The sequence below is a fragment of the Accipiter gentilis genome, chromosome 7, assembly GCF_929443795.1.
Source record: "Accipiter gentilis chromosome 7, bAccGen1.1, whole genome shotgun sequence".
NCBI classification, from domain to species: domain Eukaryota; kingdom Metazoa; phylum Chordata; class Aves; order Accipitriformes; family Accipitridae; genus Astur; species Astur gentilis.
In genome coordinates this window covers 37,466,795-37,485,527 of record NC_064886.1, presented here as the reverse complement: position 1 = coordinate 37,485,527, position 18,733 = coordinate 37,466,795, and the positions used below count along the sequence as shown (strand labels likewise).

At 35.9% G+C, this 18,733-nt stretch overlaps 1 protein-coding gene across 4 annotated transcripts in view; it reads right to left on the bottom strand.

The window, feature by feature from the left end:
- WWOX (WW domain containing oxidoreductase) overlaps positions 1 to 18,733 on the bottom strand; it is a 537,288-nt gene that overhangs the window by 505,873 nt on the left and 12,682 nt on the right. For all 4 annotated transcript variants that reach the window (XR_007506720.1, XM_049805747.1, XM_049805749.1 and 1 more), the window contains exon 5: positions 1,049 to 1,155. Coding sequence is in view for 3 of the 4 variants with exons in the window: in XM_049805747.1 (XP_049661704.1) it covers positions 1,049 to 1,155 (107 nt within the window). In the remaining variant the exon portion in view is untranslated. The remainder of the gene's footprint in view (positions 1 to 1,048; positions 1,156 to 18,733) is intronic.

Sequence of the window (18,733 nt, the reverse complement as noted above, 5' to 3'; positions counted from 1 at the left end):
TAAGCACTGTTTGTTTTGCACTAATAAATATTATAATTATCTGTAGACTACTTACGTGTAAATATTAATACTACTGAGTGCTCTCCCATATCATCCGGGAGCAGTTGAAATATTTTCAGAGCTTGGGAAATAAAGCTAAAACACTCATCGCTAATTTTAGCAGAAAAGAAATAAAATTCCAAGAATCTGATCCTGCGGTTTATTATTCAAGTAAAGTGTATAGGACTGTGTCAACAAATTATCTCCTGGAAGTCAGCAGTCATAGCAAGCTCAGACAAAAGTAGCCTGCAATCCTTACTAGCAAGTAAATGATTGTGGGAGGAATAAATTGAGAATACTGAATAAATTTTAATAAGGGCCTTGGAAGATCCAAAAAAAGCAAAAAAAAAAAAAGGGAACGGGGGGGGGGGGGGGGGGAAGTTAGGCGTCAAAGAGAAACAAGGGAATAGACAGTACTGAAGAGCTTGTATTTGCATGACAAAATGGAAGAAAAATGAAAGAGGGAAGAAACAGGAAGGAAAAAAAAACCAAAACATTGAGACAGACCACCTGGCAGCAGTGCTGTTGGGCCTGACAGACTAGGAAAAAAAAAAAAGAGGGAAACATTTTTTGTTTTTAAAAGTGTAAAAATGATACTCTTAAATCTCTCATAGTATAAAAACTATGTGTAAAATAGTGGCTGTCTCTAACCAAGCATGTACATTCTCCTTCAGTTAGTTACAAACTTTGGTTCTGGAAATGTCCTGTCCTATGAACTATGAAACATGCCTCAGTGGTTCTTTCAAACACTTTCACCCTTACAAAGCATCTGTGTGTAACAGGGATAACAGTATGTCAAGCCTTGCAGTCCAATATGATCATATGAAATGAAAAATCTCTATCACTCATATGCCAGTGACTGAACAGGATATTACAAAACAAGACAAATGCCTTCTTCCTTAGATTCTCGCATGGCAATGTAATATCTATTTAACTGCTTATACTGCACAAAAGACTCCATGTCTTGAAAAACATAGCTTAGTGTTGGACACTATATACATTCACTTACCCATTCCACAAGAATGCGTTGTACAGCGTCATTGCCTCTTGACGTATTTCTGCAGGCCAGGATAACATATGCCCCATGTAGTGCAAGAGACTTTGCAGTTTCAAAACCTATGATAAAACATTTTCCTAGTCAGATCTCAGTAACAAAAGAGAGCTATAAAAGTACCTGAAAAGGTGAGTCACATGCTTAAGTACACTGACACTACCTGCAGTCTGACTACCTGTTTGATAGTCACTGGGACCCAGCTTTTAAGAGCACATATGAAAAAAAGGTAGACAGCTCAATTTGAGCAGGTCTTTGGGACAATAATTTTATCAGTTTTGTGCAAAACAGACTTGCGATCTTCAAAAAGCTGACACAATTTCTCTGCCTCAATGTCTTCAGGTGTTAAAAGAGCAGGATAATACTTACTCCTTGTTTGACTGTGAAGAATGAGCCATACAGCGAGACTGCAGAACTATTATGCCCAGTGACATCACACTAAAAGTGACAGAGTATTCTAAAATGGAGCTCTTGGCTCTTTAGATGCACAATTAGCCATTGATTCAGCAATCCGAGGACCACCTGTGGCAGGGGGATCATCCAACAGGATGTGTGAGGGAATAAGAATAAAAACTACATAGAGACAACTACTCCTTTTTCCAATCCGAACACCACCCCATCTGTAGAACACTGCTGCACAATACCAGGGATCAGAGAACTATCCAAGTGTAAAACCATTCCCAGGAGGGGACTGTCAAGGTCATTCTTAGAAAACAAGATTCTATCGAAGGAGATCTGTAATCTATATGCATGGGTTTTTTATCCACGCACTTTAAAATCTTTGCTAAAGTTTTCCTTAAGTCATCTGTGCAAAACCAACTCACTTTTTGTCCCATCATCAACTGATATATGGAGAACAATTTTTCACAATTGTTGTCATTATGAATAATCAACCAAATACCATGCAGCTTCAATATATTGGTTATAGTATCACATGGCTACAAGGGTCACTGGATGTACCAGATGATACAGAGAAAAAATAATCCATGAAAAATTCCCTCTTTTGCATTACTCACTGATATGACTTAATCTGCAAGCACATTCTTTCTAAATCTGAAACAAGTGGACAGACAGTTCACGCTTTGCTGCAATTGAAGTGCAGCATGAATCTATATCCCAGGGTTTTTTCTTTCACGCATAGAACAAAGTTTCACAGTGAATTTCTAAATGACTGTACACAACCTTTTTTGCAATACTGTTAATCATTTCTTCCGCATTCTGAATTTGGGTACTTCATTTCTCCTCTCTAAAAGGAGACTTCAGATTTCAGATTAATTCCAACTTGTTAACTTGGGACTGTACTGCAATTTAATAAGATCAGTCCAAATTATGAAACTGTCCACCAAGAGCTGCAATTCTTTCCACCTTGACATCATCTGCAAGCTTTGGAAGTGTACTCTGTTTCACTGTTCAATCCATTAATGAAAAGCTGCATAGAAGTCGGTCCAAGATAAACTTCATTTAATTGGAAAAAATCTGTGAGAATTTACACCAGGAGATGATGAGTTCTTAGGAGTGCAGAATGCCCATAAAGTGCAGAGAACTGAGCCAGAAACTGCATTGCTGTCAGGATGAGCTACTACTTATTTGTGATGTATTCAATACTATCACTGGGCACCTATCGCCATGGAGAACTGTGACGACAACAGTAACTTCCACCTACTTGAAAAAGGCATAATGTAGCTTAATGAATTCCAATTAGACAAGCTTAAACTAGAAAATGAAGAATCAAACTGAAATGCCCAGCAATTTGAGTACATGAAGAAGTCAAAGAGAAGAGGTATTTGTTTTAGCTTTATGATATTTAAAGCACGTTCACGTTTTCCTTTTTAAAACTGTTTACCAAAAAGCCTATTAAGATGGGCTGTCTCACTTCCAAAACACCCTGGAGCAACAAAATCCAGTTACAGTACAAGACATAACTTACATTATAGAAACAACAGACACAAAGACGAATTTATAACATTTTCTGCAATTACATACTTAAGGTATTTAAACCCAAGCAGTTTTCTTGTATCTCTTTTAAAGCCATTCATTGTACCAAGCAACTTTAATTACCTGGGTAATTCATTGCATGCACATGAATTCAGCTACAGCATATGCAAAGATTTCCCCTGTTCCTAATTCCACTTCAAGCGTATTTAACTAGAATTTGTCATGTAACTAATGTAAGACATGTTGTACCAGAGTACTATTAGCTAGCTGTATGCTTCTTGTTTTGCAGCAAACACACACTTATTTCAACCAGCTTACCATATTATTAAAAACTAGTTGGAATGCCTGGGAATACAGTTTTTTCTACTGTTATACAAAGATCTAGAGCTGACGGCCAGTTTAATTAGCTAAGCGTGATGACGTTTTGCTAACTCTACCCCATGTCACACTGTGCAAAACAATAAATTCCATGCCATTCTCTGTTACGGTTAATAACTTGATTCTCATTATAAATTAAACTGAGAAAGATTAAAATTTAACCATGTGAGTTACATGCCTCAAATTTAGTTAATTTTTATACCACCTTGATTTTTCTGTGCAAACATGGAGATCAGTGAAACAATCCTCTTCAGGACATACTCACTCTTTTCCGGGCTACCAAAGGATGATTCTTCATCCTTAGGCAATCAATTTCTGGATCTTTCCATGAAATTATGTGCTTAAAAGAACTCTTTTCAGAGGATTTTTAAGCAGCAGCCCATCCTTCCAGTCAAAATACTGCCCAAGGTCAAGTGCTGATGCGTCTCCCCATCAGATGTATTTTAAACTAACTCATTCATGAACACTTTTGCACTGTAGTTAGGACAGCTAGATTTGGGCAAAAGAAGAAAAACATATCCAGGTACCCCAAATCACACAGAGGTTCCAATTCAACTACTGAATTACTGGCTGTAGGTGGGGATTGTATATAACTATTACTACTTGACCTTCCTATCACTTTACATGGAGCATAATTCATAAGGTATCTTTTCAGACCATCTACCAGATGAAATATATCAAGAAGAGATAACACAATGTCTTCTTCATAGAGCACACTGGAGTTTAAGTATGATCTACCTACCAACTTGCTCACCCTCAAGAATGCAGTATTTTTATATATGTCCTTAAAATAAAGCTTTGTAGACCTGAAAATCCTCATTAAGCAGTACAATTAAGTACCTTTACAGTTTAAGAAACAACGATGCAGGAGCTTAGAAGAATGCAACTTCTAACTGAAACACCTGAAGGCATTTGGAAGCACCTCAGTATTGAAGTCCTTTTACTGCATTAGCTTTTTGTTTCTTCTGCAAAAATTAATGCTTCTTTCCTCCCTCAGTGTCACATAGCTTAAACAGATTGGGAAAAGCTTCTAGCAGGGTAGAAAACTTTTTTTAACAGATTCACTGTACTAACTTGTTTGCCAACAACATTTGTTCTTCAGCAAAATGTAGCCATGTTTTCAATATACAGTAAATTTTAAAACCTCAGCCTAACACAGGGATTGAATATTTAAAGTAAAAAACTACTTAAACTCTATAAAGAAAAACCTTGCCTATCTATAAAAACTACATTTAATCAAAATCCACATTGAATTTGGTTTCATACACCGAAGTTAAAGCACAAACATCATAAACATCCAAACAACAATAAAACCTTAAAATAAACACTACCACCACAGTGGGGTTAAGTAGAGAAACCTAAATAGCTATGTTAAGGACATGCATAATTAAGGAACCAGAGCAACCTTAACTCTACAAGAGCAACTCTGTGAATTTCAAAAGAAGTTTTAATGAAATCTTTGGGTCACTTAGTCTGAGACTGCAGCCACCAATGTGCTTCCTTAAGGTGACACAGCCCTTTCGCAATGAAGAAACATTAACAGCAATGACACTATTTTCTTTTCCAGGAAACAAAACGTATCATCCAGTGGTGAATCTTCCCTGAACTATAGAGCTAGGGTATTGCAGCTGCAGAGCTATTTAAGCCAGGTAAAACAGATAGCACAGCCTACTGCCAACAAGAACTATTGCCATTTACATTCTGCCTAGCTGCAATGGCTGGCAAAGGGCATACGTGGCTGAAGAAAACTCTGCCCAGCCTCAGTGTATTGTTGTTCTGTGCTTCAGTTTTCAGATTTCAAAGTAAGCAGCTCAAAAAAAGCTGCAAAACTTGAGTATCTTCTTAAAGAAAATCACATCACATACTAGCGGGGTTTTTGAAGTAGGAACAACTACATTAGAAAAACAGCATAGGACAATATACTTGAGCATCAAGGACGGCCAATTACAAAGAATAAGATAGATACTTCCCCCAAATGCGACAGAAGAACATGCTTGAATAATGCATGCTTTGGAAGAGCAGTCAGTGTATTTAAATACTCTATACAATACAATGTTGAGCAAAAGTTTACAAAACTAAAATTTCAAGTGATTGCCCTGGAAATCTCAAGACGCAAGACTGTCCTGAGACCAAGTACTCTTGCTCTAGCTGAATGAGTTCCAATCTGACACTCAAAAATGAAAATCCTGTTTAAGGCATATATAAGGATAAACATTATGGCACAGCTCTCTACATCAGCAGCTAACCTAAAAGACTGGTCACAGAACTAACAAGAGAGCCACAAGTACATGGGATTTGCTATAGACATTTAAAACTCTTCAGCCCTTTATTTACAGCATGTTTTTCATAAAGACTCAGAAATTAGCACCCAATTTCATTCTTCACCTTCCATGATGATTGTTCATTTCAGTACTGATTCTTGTCTATCTGCAGTCAACTACTATCACTGGATTTTGGGCCAGATTTTCAGCTAATGGTCTCAATTAACGAGCAGTTAGGATCGATCAGTTAATGCCAACATTGTGTCAACATACACCAGATGAGTGTATGGCTCTGTCAAACGGTGCAACCTCCTCTGTAAAATAGAGAAAGAGATTCACTGAGTGGAAAAGTAGTTCAGTGATTTCTTGTTTAAATAAAGAACACAGCATGGAGTCCATTTATCATTGGGGGACATTTTGTAAAGAATTTACATCATGCATTTATACGTTTTAAAACATTCATTTATTTCAAATATAAGAAAGTTTGAATACACAAGAAGAAATTCAAAAAAACATTTCAGACAATAGCAAGTTTTCTTCAGCTTCTCCACCTTCTTCCAAACTCTCCAGGATACCTTGGATCTGTCATTTGTAACGCATTTGAAATGCAGTGATACTGTCTTTCTTTTCAACAGCTTAGTTCTCAATGTAAAAGCCCATAGGGTTCACTCACGTTTGGTTTCTTCAAAATCATTTCTTCCTTTCTCTCCACCAACAGAAAAACTTTGGAGGCCCCGAGATTCTAAAACATCTTCACGTGTGCTTGAGTAGTGATTTAAAACTGTCACGAGTCCAGCCTTCCTTGAGCCCTATGTCACAGGCAGTTTGAATGTAAACTAAAAGGGAGTGCAGAAGAAAACCTTCTTCCCTTCCCCTACAGTAAACATAGCAAGATCATCACGTAAATGAACAAAAGTGTTCTGTGGAATTAGGAGAAGTATTAGCCTGCTTGTGTTACATATTTCTGGCCTTTCATACACTGATGGATTACTTATGCACTGTAGAACAGCAGAAACCAACTTGAATTTTGTAAGCACAAACGTATTGTATCACTAAAAGTGCTTATTACTTTCACCGCTGTTTTCAGGTTTTTCATCTTCCCCACTGAACTGTTCTCAAACTTTCATGTTGTTTTCTGAATTGCAGCAAACATCTATTGGGTCCTTATAAACTGACAAATTTTCCATCTGCAGAGTGAAATCAGTTAATTTTCAGAATAGGTCTGGCTGGTTTTGGAAATATTTATATTTTCTTTAAATATAAAATGGGTCAGAGACTTGTACAAACTCATTCTTTAATAAACTAGTAGCTGGAAGAGCAATTTTTTTCCATATATAGTATTATGATATTGCAAGTAAAAATCCAACTTCCAATGAATAGGAAGGTTTTTATTTGTACAGTTTGGTGGTTCTTGGGAATGATCAATAATTTGAATATAATCTCCATAAAGTGAAAGCAACAGCTTTTGAAATTAATTCTGCAGTCCAGAAAATATGAAACGTTAATTAAAACACTATTGGCACTAAACATAGATGAAAAAATACTTTCTGGCCTCTTTCACTCAAGGGCAGTATAGCCACTAATTCAGGAGTTCACATTTAAACTCTGATAGTGTACAAAACATACAAGTTAAGAGAACTCCTTCCTCCAGGCAGAAGAAATACAAAGGAGAATGTACAAAGGAGGATGCTATTTTCTTGGGGTTTTGGTCTCCTTGCTCTGAATTCTTTCCAGAAAAAAATAACTTCTCAGACACTTCCTCTTGAACTAAGCATAGGCCAATATGTATGTAGCACTTCAATTTTACTTTGGTTTAAGATCTTTGGGAGAAGAAAAATATTCTCACTGTTTGGCCACTGTGTTTCTACAATACAAGTCCAATACCTTACCTAGAAAACCTATTGCATGCACAGAACCAGCAGACTCTTGGCAGTTTTAAGCCATCAGACAGAGGCCAGTATGTGTGCCTCTTTTTAAACCCTTAACATTCTGATAAGGCACAAAAATTTTTAATCAATCATCAGAAAGTTCATCTGCAACATCTGATCATCATCCAAATCATACTTGATTTTTTTTTAATGCAGAAGTAATAAAAGTATCAAAAAAATATTTTTCCAGGTAGAAGATGTTACTCCCTTCAAACACTCTCTGCTTTGAAAACAAAGCTGTGCATTCTTCCCAGATCAAGGGTAAATTTGAGTTTTAGCTAAAAAGGAAGAAAATAAGAAAAACCTTAAAAGCAGAACTATGACAGAATATACAATACTATTTTTTTTTTCTTAATGCAACATGTAATCATACGAAATGCAATTAAGTCCAGTTTTACTACAGAGGAGAGTTGTGAAAAGGTTAAACACTCAAGAACTTGCAACAAATCATCTCTACAATCCAAAATAGACTCTCATCCCAACTGCTGCATATCAGCAAACAGAATAGGTGTTTTTTGATTTTTGGGACCCAAGACAACTACATGTAAATGTAAGAGACTTATCTCCTAGTCATCACTAGATTTATTTCAACTTGGAAGACCTAAACACCAGTGACAGTGAACCATATCTTCTTATTCAACACTCCCTCAGAAAAGGAGTAAAGCAGATTCAAAGGTGCTAAAGTGATGAAGAATGTGGGGTTACATAAGCTCCTTTTCAGGTTGAAATACTTTAACAATGATGTGTGATTTAGGGAAGAATCTTCTGCAGCTAAGATTGTCATTGCCTGTGCTGGTGGTTTAAGGGTACAACATCCAACAGATCTTTCACATGGAGCAATGGCAGCCACACACAAAACATCACATCATGGACAAACTCATACTTTGCAGAGCCCAAAAAGTACCATGCATTCTGTATCAGGATTGCTTGGCCACAATCACTCTGCTTCAATAAGAGTATTCAGGATAAAAATCTTATAGATGCATTATTCAAATTGCTCCAAATGCAAGTTTTCAAGCAAATAAAGCACCAAGATATTTTTAAGAGACTAAATTTAAAATGCACAATTCACATCAAATACTAATGCTGCCCTTGTTTCTGTGTGTTTGCAGACACATGGTAATGACACATACTGATATTTTTCATTCAAAAGTTTGATGTTATATGAAAGATACATCCTGCCTCTGCCTTTGTGTGTAAATTGGACAAATGTGTTTTTCTTGGAGCCATGAACCACAGAGAAAGCCAACCAAAACGAAACAGGATGACTAATGCATTGGTTCTGTTTTCCATCTAACCAACTTAAAAATATGCACTCATTACACATTACACTTCTTTGCAATATACTGTTCTGGGAAAGGCAAAGTTATTCTTAACAGTAAGTGCATTGCCATTGTCACTGACAAAACTCAAGGTATTTTGTTTCATCCAAAGGGATCACAATACTAAACAAATACAAAAAAACATCCTTAAATTGATGGGATTATAAAGTTCTGTGACTTGCTGTTCCTGTAAAAAATTTAAAATGCATCATTTGAGGCAAAGAAAGCTAAACTCATAACTGAAGATGCTGCAAGCAAACAAAAATATACAACAGTGACTATGTGAGGCACATACATTACAAATATGCTGCAACTAAAAGCCAAAAAGTTGCAGTCAGATCTGGTATGTACTCTAGTTGTATTGTTCAAAGACCCCCACCAACTCACTCTAAAATGCCATTAAGCAAGACATGAACAAAGCTTGGACTTCAGTCCTTTCAGCTCTGTTAAGACCTAACACTGACAATCACCTCAGCTGTCCAAAGGCACAGTCTAGCAGCAGATTCAAACCCACGTTTCCTATCCTTTATGTTGTAGAGTTGCTACTATCCAATACAAATATTGCAGTAGCAGCCAAGCGTTCCAGTCTGGAATGAGCCCTAGTGTGAGATACAGCATATTAAATACAGAGCCAAACTACTTGTCAGGTCCCATGATAAGACCTTGTTTTAGTTGTGTAAAGGCAACTCCCACCAACTGTTAAATGTCCACCCCTAAAATACAAGGAGATGACTACCCTGAAAAACTGTGGCTTTGAAGTAAGTTAGATATTCTTAAAGAAGCTTAATTAAAACATAGGGGGAGACAGAATCAAAACTGAAATTTAATACTAAACTGCACAGATCATCCCAATCAAGATTTATTTTTTTTTTTTCAGTTGCTAGGTCATGTAAATACAAACAGGTCCTGTTAGGTGCCTGAACAGATGAACAGTAGCTAAGGATTAGAGTGAAGGGAAGAGAAAGGAGAATCAGAGTGAAATCCCAGATTCATCGTTCATATATACTCCTTGCATTAGATGTACATCAGCAACCAAAAATCCCAGTCAAGAAGGATTTAGACATGCATCTTTCATTTCAACTAATCCCAAAGCTGTTTAAATAATATACGCTCCTTCAAGAGGGGAAAAGAAAGTCTCAGCTTCACGTTTCATCTCACCTTTCATCTATTAAATGATAGCATCATGCTCCCACTAAATCCCAAACAAATTTTTCCTGAATATTTTTTAAAGTATATTGTATCAGTCCAATGGACATTATCAAAGTGGCATTTTACCAATACTAAAATAATTCGCAGAAATTAACACAACTAGTCATATCCTAGCATCACATCTGCAACTGAAGATTACTCTGAACTTTTTATTCTCAGTGTTTCTTCAAGCATAGAATAAATCCATGTTTTCTTTTGATTGTCTTTAAAAATTACATTGTGGCTTCTAGTAAGGAAGTCAGCCAGTTTTCCCAACACAAATCAATTATTGTATTTTAAAAAATATATCAGAATTTAGCATTTGGCTTTGTAATTTAATGTTTAAGGAGAATTTATTAGAGAGTTTATTTTTCTGTGCACATATATTTTTCCCCTTGTAACAGATAACGTATCACAGGGGAAGATAGGCATCTGAATATGCAGCAACTCGGCACACAACTTCACATTTTCTAGACAAAAAAACCTTTCCACCTAAAAGTCCATCTACATGTATTATTACCAAGTCAAACAAAAAGTTATATACATTTTAAAAGAAACCTGAGCTAGCAACTTTGTCTCAAAATGAGCAGAACTCATTTTAGTGTGACTCATATTCCTATTTTTAGTTAAAAACCTAAATTACTCTGTTCAGAATTACATATGCTTATATTCATAAGGGATAAAAAATATTTTGTTAGGCTACAGTTATGTAAATACACTACTTCTATTTTTATTGCAAAATAAACACTTCCAAAATAAACACTTAACTGAAATCTAGAGTAGCAGAAAACAATAAATCTGCCTGCAATGTAAGTCAACATCAAACCAGCATCTCAAATCTAGATCAGATCCAAGAAGTCAAACTTGAGGTGGCATTTAGAGCACACTACTTCCCAGTAAGCAATCATTCCTGAATGTTTAGTCACTATGGGTTAAGTGACCAGGTTTTTTGTTTATTTGTTTAAATAAAGCCAGTCTATTGGCTTTCAAGTACCATTACTTGAATGGATTAAGGAAATAACAACATTTTTGTGCATGCTACTGTAGCTTCATTGCTATTTTCTAGCAAAGTTGAGGCAAGCTAAAGAGAAACAGTGGCAACAAAACTTACAACAGTCACACACAAAAAAAAAATAATCTTTAAGGATTTACCTAACATCAGTAGCAAGTGTCAAAGGCCAACGATAAAGAGACTCCAGTTTCTATCTAATCCACATACCCTTGGAAGGCTTTGTGTTCTGGGAAAGTGCCAGCCTTAAGAGTATTCATAACTGGCTTTATAAAAAGTCTGAGCAGATATCCAGCATCAACTAGGTTTTGAAAGCTGTTTTGAGGGGCATATATATTTTTTCAACTCATTCCCAAAACTTTGGGGCTTTGTCACCCCCCTTATTGCTACTACTTTTAACATACCTTCTTAGACAAACTTACTCAAGTGACCAGAAAAAAGCCCAGAGAATTTAAAATTTATCTTTGACTGCCTCTCTTATGCTTTTTTTTTTTAAACAAAAAAAAAAAAAAAAATCAGATATTTTTTAAAAAAAGTTCCAAGTTCAGAGAAATGGGGTTGGCAAACTCTCCTTCTCTAAAGCTGCTCTTTGCATCAGCAGTAGCTTCAGGCAACACAACAGCTTTTCCCACCAAAGAAAAAATGGAGAAAAAAGCCAGAAGTTGTCTAGTTTCTTTTCAAGTATACTTCTGTTCTTCTGTAAGCCAACAGTATCATAGGTTTCTGTACTGCTGAGCTGAGCCCTAATTAAACATAACAAAAAAAAAAATCAGTTGCATGTTTTGAGTCTCCTTTTGGCAAGTACAACAGTGCAATGTTAATAAAAGAAGTAAATTTAATAAAGAAGAATACTTCATCCAAGGCAGAATAATTAAAAGACATACTGTGCTGTCAGCTGAAGTGCTAGATCCTCCAAGCTTTAATCCGTAAGTTATTTCATGAGAAATACTGTGTTATGTAAAGATACCGAGAAAGTACTACAACATAAATCAGACCAAATTTCTTCTTAAAACAAACTTGATATTTATTTCAGTTACACAAACAGTGAAAGATGTTAAATTTAGTATACTAGACATTTTACAGATAAATACTAAAACAAGGTTCTGTCCTAAACAGCTCACAATTTAGGTTACAAAAAAAGATGTCTTAGAGAATCAAACATACACAGCTAGGTCCTGTTCTAAAGAGCTCACAGTTTGTGTCATGAGGGAAAGGAACAGATGTGCAGACCAAAAATTTAAACAACACTACTTGATTTCTGGCAGTCACTACCCACCTCTGTCTTTGGGCAACATGAGATAAGACAATTTGTTTAGTTAAGCAGCAACAGAAGATTTTAATACAAGAGTCAGTTCAGAATCCTATAAAAAAGAACTGAGTCCAGGGAAGATGCAGTTCATTGTTCTTTCTAGTGCAAGCAAAAAAACCAAGCAGATAAAAGACAGCTAGCAAAGGGCAAGATAACAAGACATGGAGGTTTGGGTATTTATACAGTCCTGGGTTACCTCCTTAAATTCTAGTTTTTCTGGATTAGATGGTATTCAGGATGGGTACCAACCTCCCAAGGTTCAAAACTGGCAAACCTTTTGGGCGTACTTTAAACTACGAAGGAAAGAGGGAGATGGGAAGCTGTTATGTAACTCAAATGATCCATCATGTGGTTCCGACATAGAAAGTAAGGCAGGAGATGGAATTCTGAAACAAAAGATGAAGAATAAGAACAGTATTAACAAAAAGTGTCTATACACAAAAGCAAGGAGAATGGGAAGCAAGCAAGAATTAGAAGTCATTAAATTATAATGTAAGGCAATGGGCAAAAAAAAAAAAAATCAGACTTCTTTTCCACACTTTCAAGAAAGGCACGAAAACATATCATGCATCTTTTCACACCAAAACTAATGTATATTTTTTTAGATAACATTTAAGGTCTACCTGCTAACAGCTGGAACACTAGCAACCCACCGAAGAGCTCAATGACAACAATCTAAAGCAAATGACTAATTACAGCTGCACATTCTGTAACAATTTTTTTCATCTTTAAAGAAGTTAGACCTTGCCAGTTTGGGGAAGGGGATGTTAAATCCAAAAATACATATGCCTGCAAAACTTTACATCTGTAAAATAGGAAAAACTGCCAGGTAAAAAAAGCATACTAAATGTTTTCTAAAACGTACTGGTTTTCTAATGATACTATAAAATCTTGAGTCACAATTTGCAACATTACTATTAATTAGGTAAAAAGCATTACTTCCACTGAGAGCTGCCAAGTAGATCATGAACATTTTTATGTGCTCTTCATCGCCTATCTTAAGGCACAAAATAGTCCAAATAGTTGGCTCAACATTACAGAGACATCAGGCTGTACAATTCCTGATCTCGTATTCAGTCTGCCTTGTCCGTGACAGGTTCCCCAGTTAAATGACCAAATCTTAGTTTGTGTGTATGAAGTCTAGTAAGTGATATTTATTCATCAAATTACATCATATACCATTATGAAACATATTTGTGCCTTACATTCTAGATATGTAACTTTTTGTTTTACAAGAGATAAGTGTTTAAAGTACCATACACAAAGAAGAGAATCAGGAAGTCTAGGTCTCTATTCCTTTGACCACAGATTAGATTCAGAAACAGATGCAGTAAAATACCTTTTCAAGGATCACAACCTTCATTCACTCAGGATGCCAAAAGTGTGCTGCCAAGTAGATCATGAACATTTTTATGTGCTCTTCATCGCCTATCTTAAGGCACAAAACAGTCCAAATTTACCTTCAGAATTAAAAATCCTTCAACGAGAGTAAGATTTATACTCCTCAGCCACTGCTCTCAGCTGGACAGACCCAAACAAATAAAGCACTTTTTGGAAAAGCTTTCTTTACGCATTTCTAGTAACCATATTTTCTAGTCTTAATATATCGTAATTACTCTTTCTGGTAAAGAATTAGAATAGCTTCCAGAGGAGTATACTTTTTATCCTGTGACAGAGCAATCTAACTCCCACTTTAAATTGGAATAAGGACACGGACATAACCTGTAAACTTAGGTCAGTTAATGCAGCCATATGTTGCTCCATATGTAAAATAAGACTAATCACATATTTCTCAAAATCTTAAGTAGCATAGTTAATGTCTGCAATGTACAAATGTATAGAAGCAAGAAATACTGCTCATGCTTGCCAATGGCAGAAGAGGAACACAACCAGAACCTCTCACAGTTCTGGATCTCTGAATACACAATATAATATTGTTTGTCTTCAATTTGGTTGTGCTGGAGGAGAATGAGAGATTCTTCTTGCAAACTTTTAAACAAACAGTGAATTTTTACACAAAGGCAGATTTTTGACTAACCATCACAAGAGAAAAATGCCCCACAAGTTTTGTGAACTTGAGTTTAGATACCAAAAATACAGGAAAGCCAATGAGAAAATGTGCTTGGATAATTAAAGCTGCTTGGATAAAGAATAAATAATGAGGAGGCAACAAATGTATCTTCTACAAAGATAACATAACCTGGAAAAAATGAAAGATTTCTAAGCAACACTCATTTTTCTGAGCCTCAAGTCACAGTGCATGCAAAAGATCTAAATAAATATATCCAAAACTGAACGGTGACAGTTCCTTGTTCACACAGATATTATTACTATCAAGAATGTATGATAACAACCAGAAAACCTAACTTCACAAGTTTTCTAGTATAAAGGAGACACTAACTAAGAATAGGAACTTGGAAACAGTGACCAAGGTAACTATACTTAAATGAAGGAGAGGAAGCGTAAAGCATATTACTACAAAACTATTTAGATTTGAAGACAGCCGGTTTGTAGGGAGCTTTCTGAAGCAACAGTACTAAAAGCCACCATGTAGAAGTACAGCAAGAAACCAAAACGAGCTAGATGTTACAGAAACAGAAAAACTGAGGTTATACAGCTGAACAGAAGGCTAATATGTGAAGCCTATAGAAGAACTGGAAAAAGGAGGAAAAAAAACAAAAAAAAACCATCTTTCACTCACAGAAGAAAAATAAAAACAGGAAGGCATAAGACTTAGTGTGTGGTCAGTAACAGAGCTAAGAACTGCAAATATCATTAATTAACATCATGGCAGACAAAACTACTTTTGGTTTTGATGTTCTTCCCTTGAGGATTATTAAAAGAATGTGACATTTGTTGTATTTATTTTCCTAACTCACACATTGTCTTTTAGAAAGGTTTGCATACCATAGACTTTAGGATGAATATAAGATCAATTTCTTTCTCACAGTACTATTCCTATTCCATAATTCAGGCAAAATTCTGGCCTCACTGATCCCGAAGTCAGTAGCAAGAGTCCTGTTAATCAGCTCAGGATTTTGATCTTTATCTTCCCAAGTTCTTACCTGCCTCCTTTCACTTCCTTCTTGGTAGGGATTTACTGTTTCAGACTCGAGTTTCAAAAACCAATCAAGCATGAGGAGCTTGAAAGGGACACAAGATACTGAAATCCTTTCCTTCTTGTGACCCTACTGCTTAGCATAGGTATAGTCACTATGAAATTTTCTGCTGGTAAGCCAAAAACATCATGTCCATTAATGTACATCTTTAGGCTGTAACTAGATTTGACAGTACATAGAAAAGTCACTAGATGTCTCAGAAAATACTGTCATTAGAAAACAGTATACATTTATCAACCTCTTCTGTCCCCACCATCTAACACGCATTCCAAAATAATACAGATGTGCAGCTGAAACTATTCACAGAACTCTTTCAGCACAATTAGCTTTCAAAACTCAAAGACACAAGATGATGCAGAGAGTAAGTTCTGTGCTGCAGCAAGACAGACTGAATCACGCAAAAGGTATTTGCATCTCTAGACTATGAAATATACGTAAAATAATGAGAAAAACCTTTGTGAAATTAAATATTTCAAAAAGACAGAAAAGCGATCAAGTCATATTGCAGCCCACTGAAAAGTCTTTTTAACTTTTAGATAACAGACAAGAAAGTAAGTACCACATACAAAGGCTCCTGTTCTACAAATACGTTACTCCTCTATAAAAGGAGTACCAGAAAGTACAACACAGGCATATAGCTCAATCCCATCCTTTGTGAAAAGATTCCATTACAAGTAGTAATCATTATTGAACATTTTAGCCCAGATGTAATTTCTTACATGTTACAAGTTTCACATGCATTGTGAATTTCAGCCAAGGTTGATGAAGTTCAATAACTTGGCTAACCAACCATGTGTACTACTCATTACAGAAGTAATAAATAGATTCATCAAAATGGACATGAAAAAGCAGTATGAACATCTGACACCATTTTCAGCTTACTCAATAAGAAAAATAAATTACAGAAGTCCAAGAGGACCTTTGAATATTTACAATATGTAACAAGTAGACAGTTGGAGCCTTAGATAAAGCAGAGCAATATTAGTATTCCACAATATTAAACCAGCGTTAAAACAAAGTGATGGCCCTCATGGAAAACTCAGTCACTATTACCTACCATAAATTATTAGAATACAGCACTGTAAATTGAAGAAAACTCTCTTCTATTAACATTATTCTAAGTTTAAAAAGAATAGCTTTTAGTCATTTTTAATTATTCAAAATACATCAGTACTAATCCCTGACTGGCAGCTACTAACATCCTGCAACAGAATGAGTTAAAAGTTCCACCCCACAGGTACATTCACTTCCATAAATTCTGCTTTTCAACACCAATTACCCAGGTAACATACTCTGGCCAAAAATACACTTCCTTCAAGATCCAGGCTCTCCTGCGAAAGTGCTGTACTCCCATTCCCCAAAAACACTGGTACAACATAATTCATGCCTGCTACAAAGTTTTGGACTTACACAAAGAAAATAGCTGAAAAAAAATCAGCAAAGTGTAAGTTGGATTTTTAAGGTGTGTTTAAGAAGCAAACAACAAAACTTCTATATGGACACCAATGTTTTTACGGTAGGGCTATTCATGAGGTTTAAGATAATCCCTGCCAAGTTTGGTCCACAGCACAGGGATCACGAGACTTAAGAAATTCAGCCTTTAATTTTTTGGCATTACTGTTCCCATGAATTCTTCATTAAGCAAGCAGTTTTTCCTCAAGAGAATGAATATGTCTGTTGAAGCCAGAGTAACAACACGAAACAAAGGCATAGCTACATATACAATACCGAACTGTATTAGGCTGAAGCATGATTATTTTTGACCCTCACCCTCCCCACCCAAGCACATTTTAAAAGGGCTTAAAATCAAACCTTAATTGCCATTGTTTTGCTGGCAAAGGATGGCAAGAAAACAGTCCCTAAACACCACAACTGTGCTGGCAGAAGACCTTGCTGTGAAAGTTACATCTGCAAAACGATGTTTTTATTGGGTAACTTATTTTTCTTATAAGACGTTATTTTATTCTACCAGGGCAAAGCATACACACACTGGCTGCACCCAGGCCAGCCATGCTTTTCTGTTAATATACTGTGCTGCTTATAATAGTGAAACATGTGATACATGGAGCCTAGAATTCACAAAAAAATTAAAATATACATCAAGGAACAACTCTTGCATGCATTTAAAAGCCCAATAAATACAAAAGTATCCCATGAAAACAATCTCAGGGATAGCTAGGACTTGGCCAAGAAAAATAATCCAAGGTTATATATTGCTGATCTTTCTGTCTGCCTCACAGTAAGCTTTGAACCCAAACCTCCATAAATAATATCCACTTCAGTTCTCCACATGTGAAACACTTCCAGCATGAAAACATACAACCATGCAAAGGCTGTAATAGTTCATTCACCACAAGTTATGCTGGTTTAGCAAGAACATAAGATGCATCTCCTTCGCAAACCCCCAGCATTTCCCTCCTCCCTGCACCATCAAGCTACAACAGAATTACATATAGAAATTCTTCTTAATAAAAACAGGCAGAAGTTTCAACTTATTAATCCACAGGAATTCATGCATTTATGAACACTAATTTTGATTCAGACAACAAACTCTTTTCACTAAATTGGGGAAAAGATATAGATAGTAGGAAAAGACCGTTCAAGAAGCATTGTCACAAGCTTGCTCCCCCATGTCACACCCCTTTTTTCTGCTCTCATAAGAAAAAGGGATGCAAATAATAGACAATTACTGGAAAGCAAACACCTTGCTGTTTATTCAGTGTAATAAAACATACAAGAAGTTTACACTTAGAAATCTTTGAGAAAAGTTAACATATGAATTGAGAAAAATAACAATACAGACCAAAACCAGACAGATGTATTTTCTCTTAAAAGATTATTTTACCCAAAACAAACTATCCTACAAAAACAGGCTGATATTTTCAAGGCTGACAAAATTCAGGTGTTACAGCATAAGAAAAATTCCAAAACCATAGAAGAAATCGTAAAATGAATCTGAAACAGAGGACTAATCTTGAGCAGTTCCTTTGTAGAAGTTCTGCCAGTTGTATAACCTTTATACACTATTTCATCTGGAAACAGACGAGAGAAACTAGAAAATAAACTTCGTGCTTTCAAAGAAAAAAGTGCACATTTTTCAAGGAAAATTTGCAATCTAGCTCAACAATAGAGCTGAACAATTCCTTACTGACAGATTCAGACAGACATCTGTAGGCTTAGACCACCAAACTCCA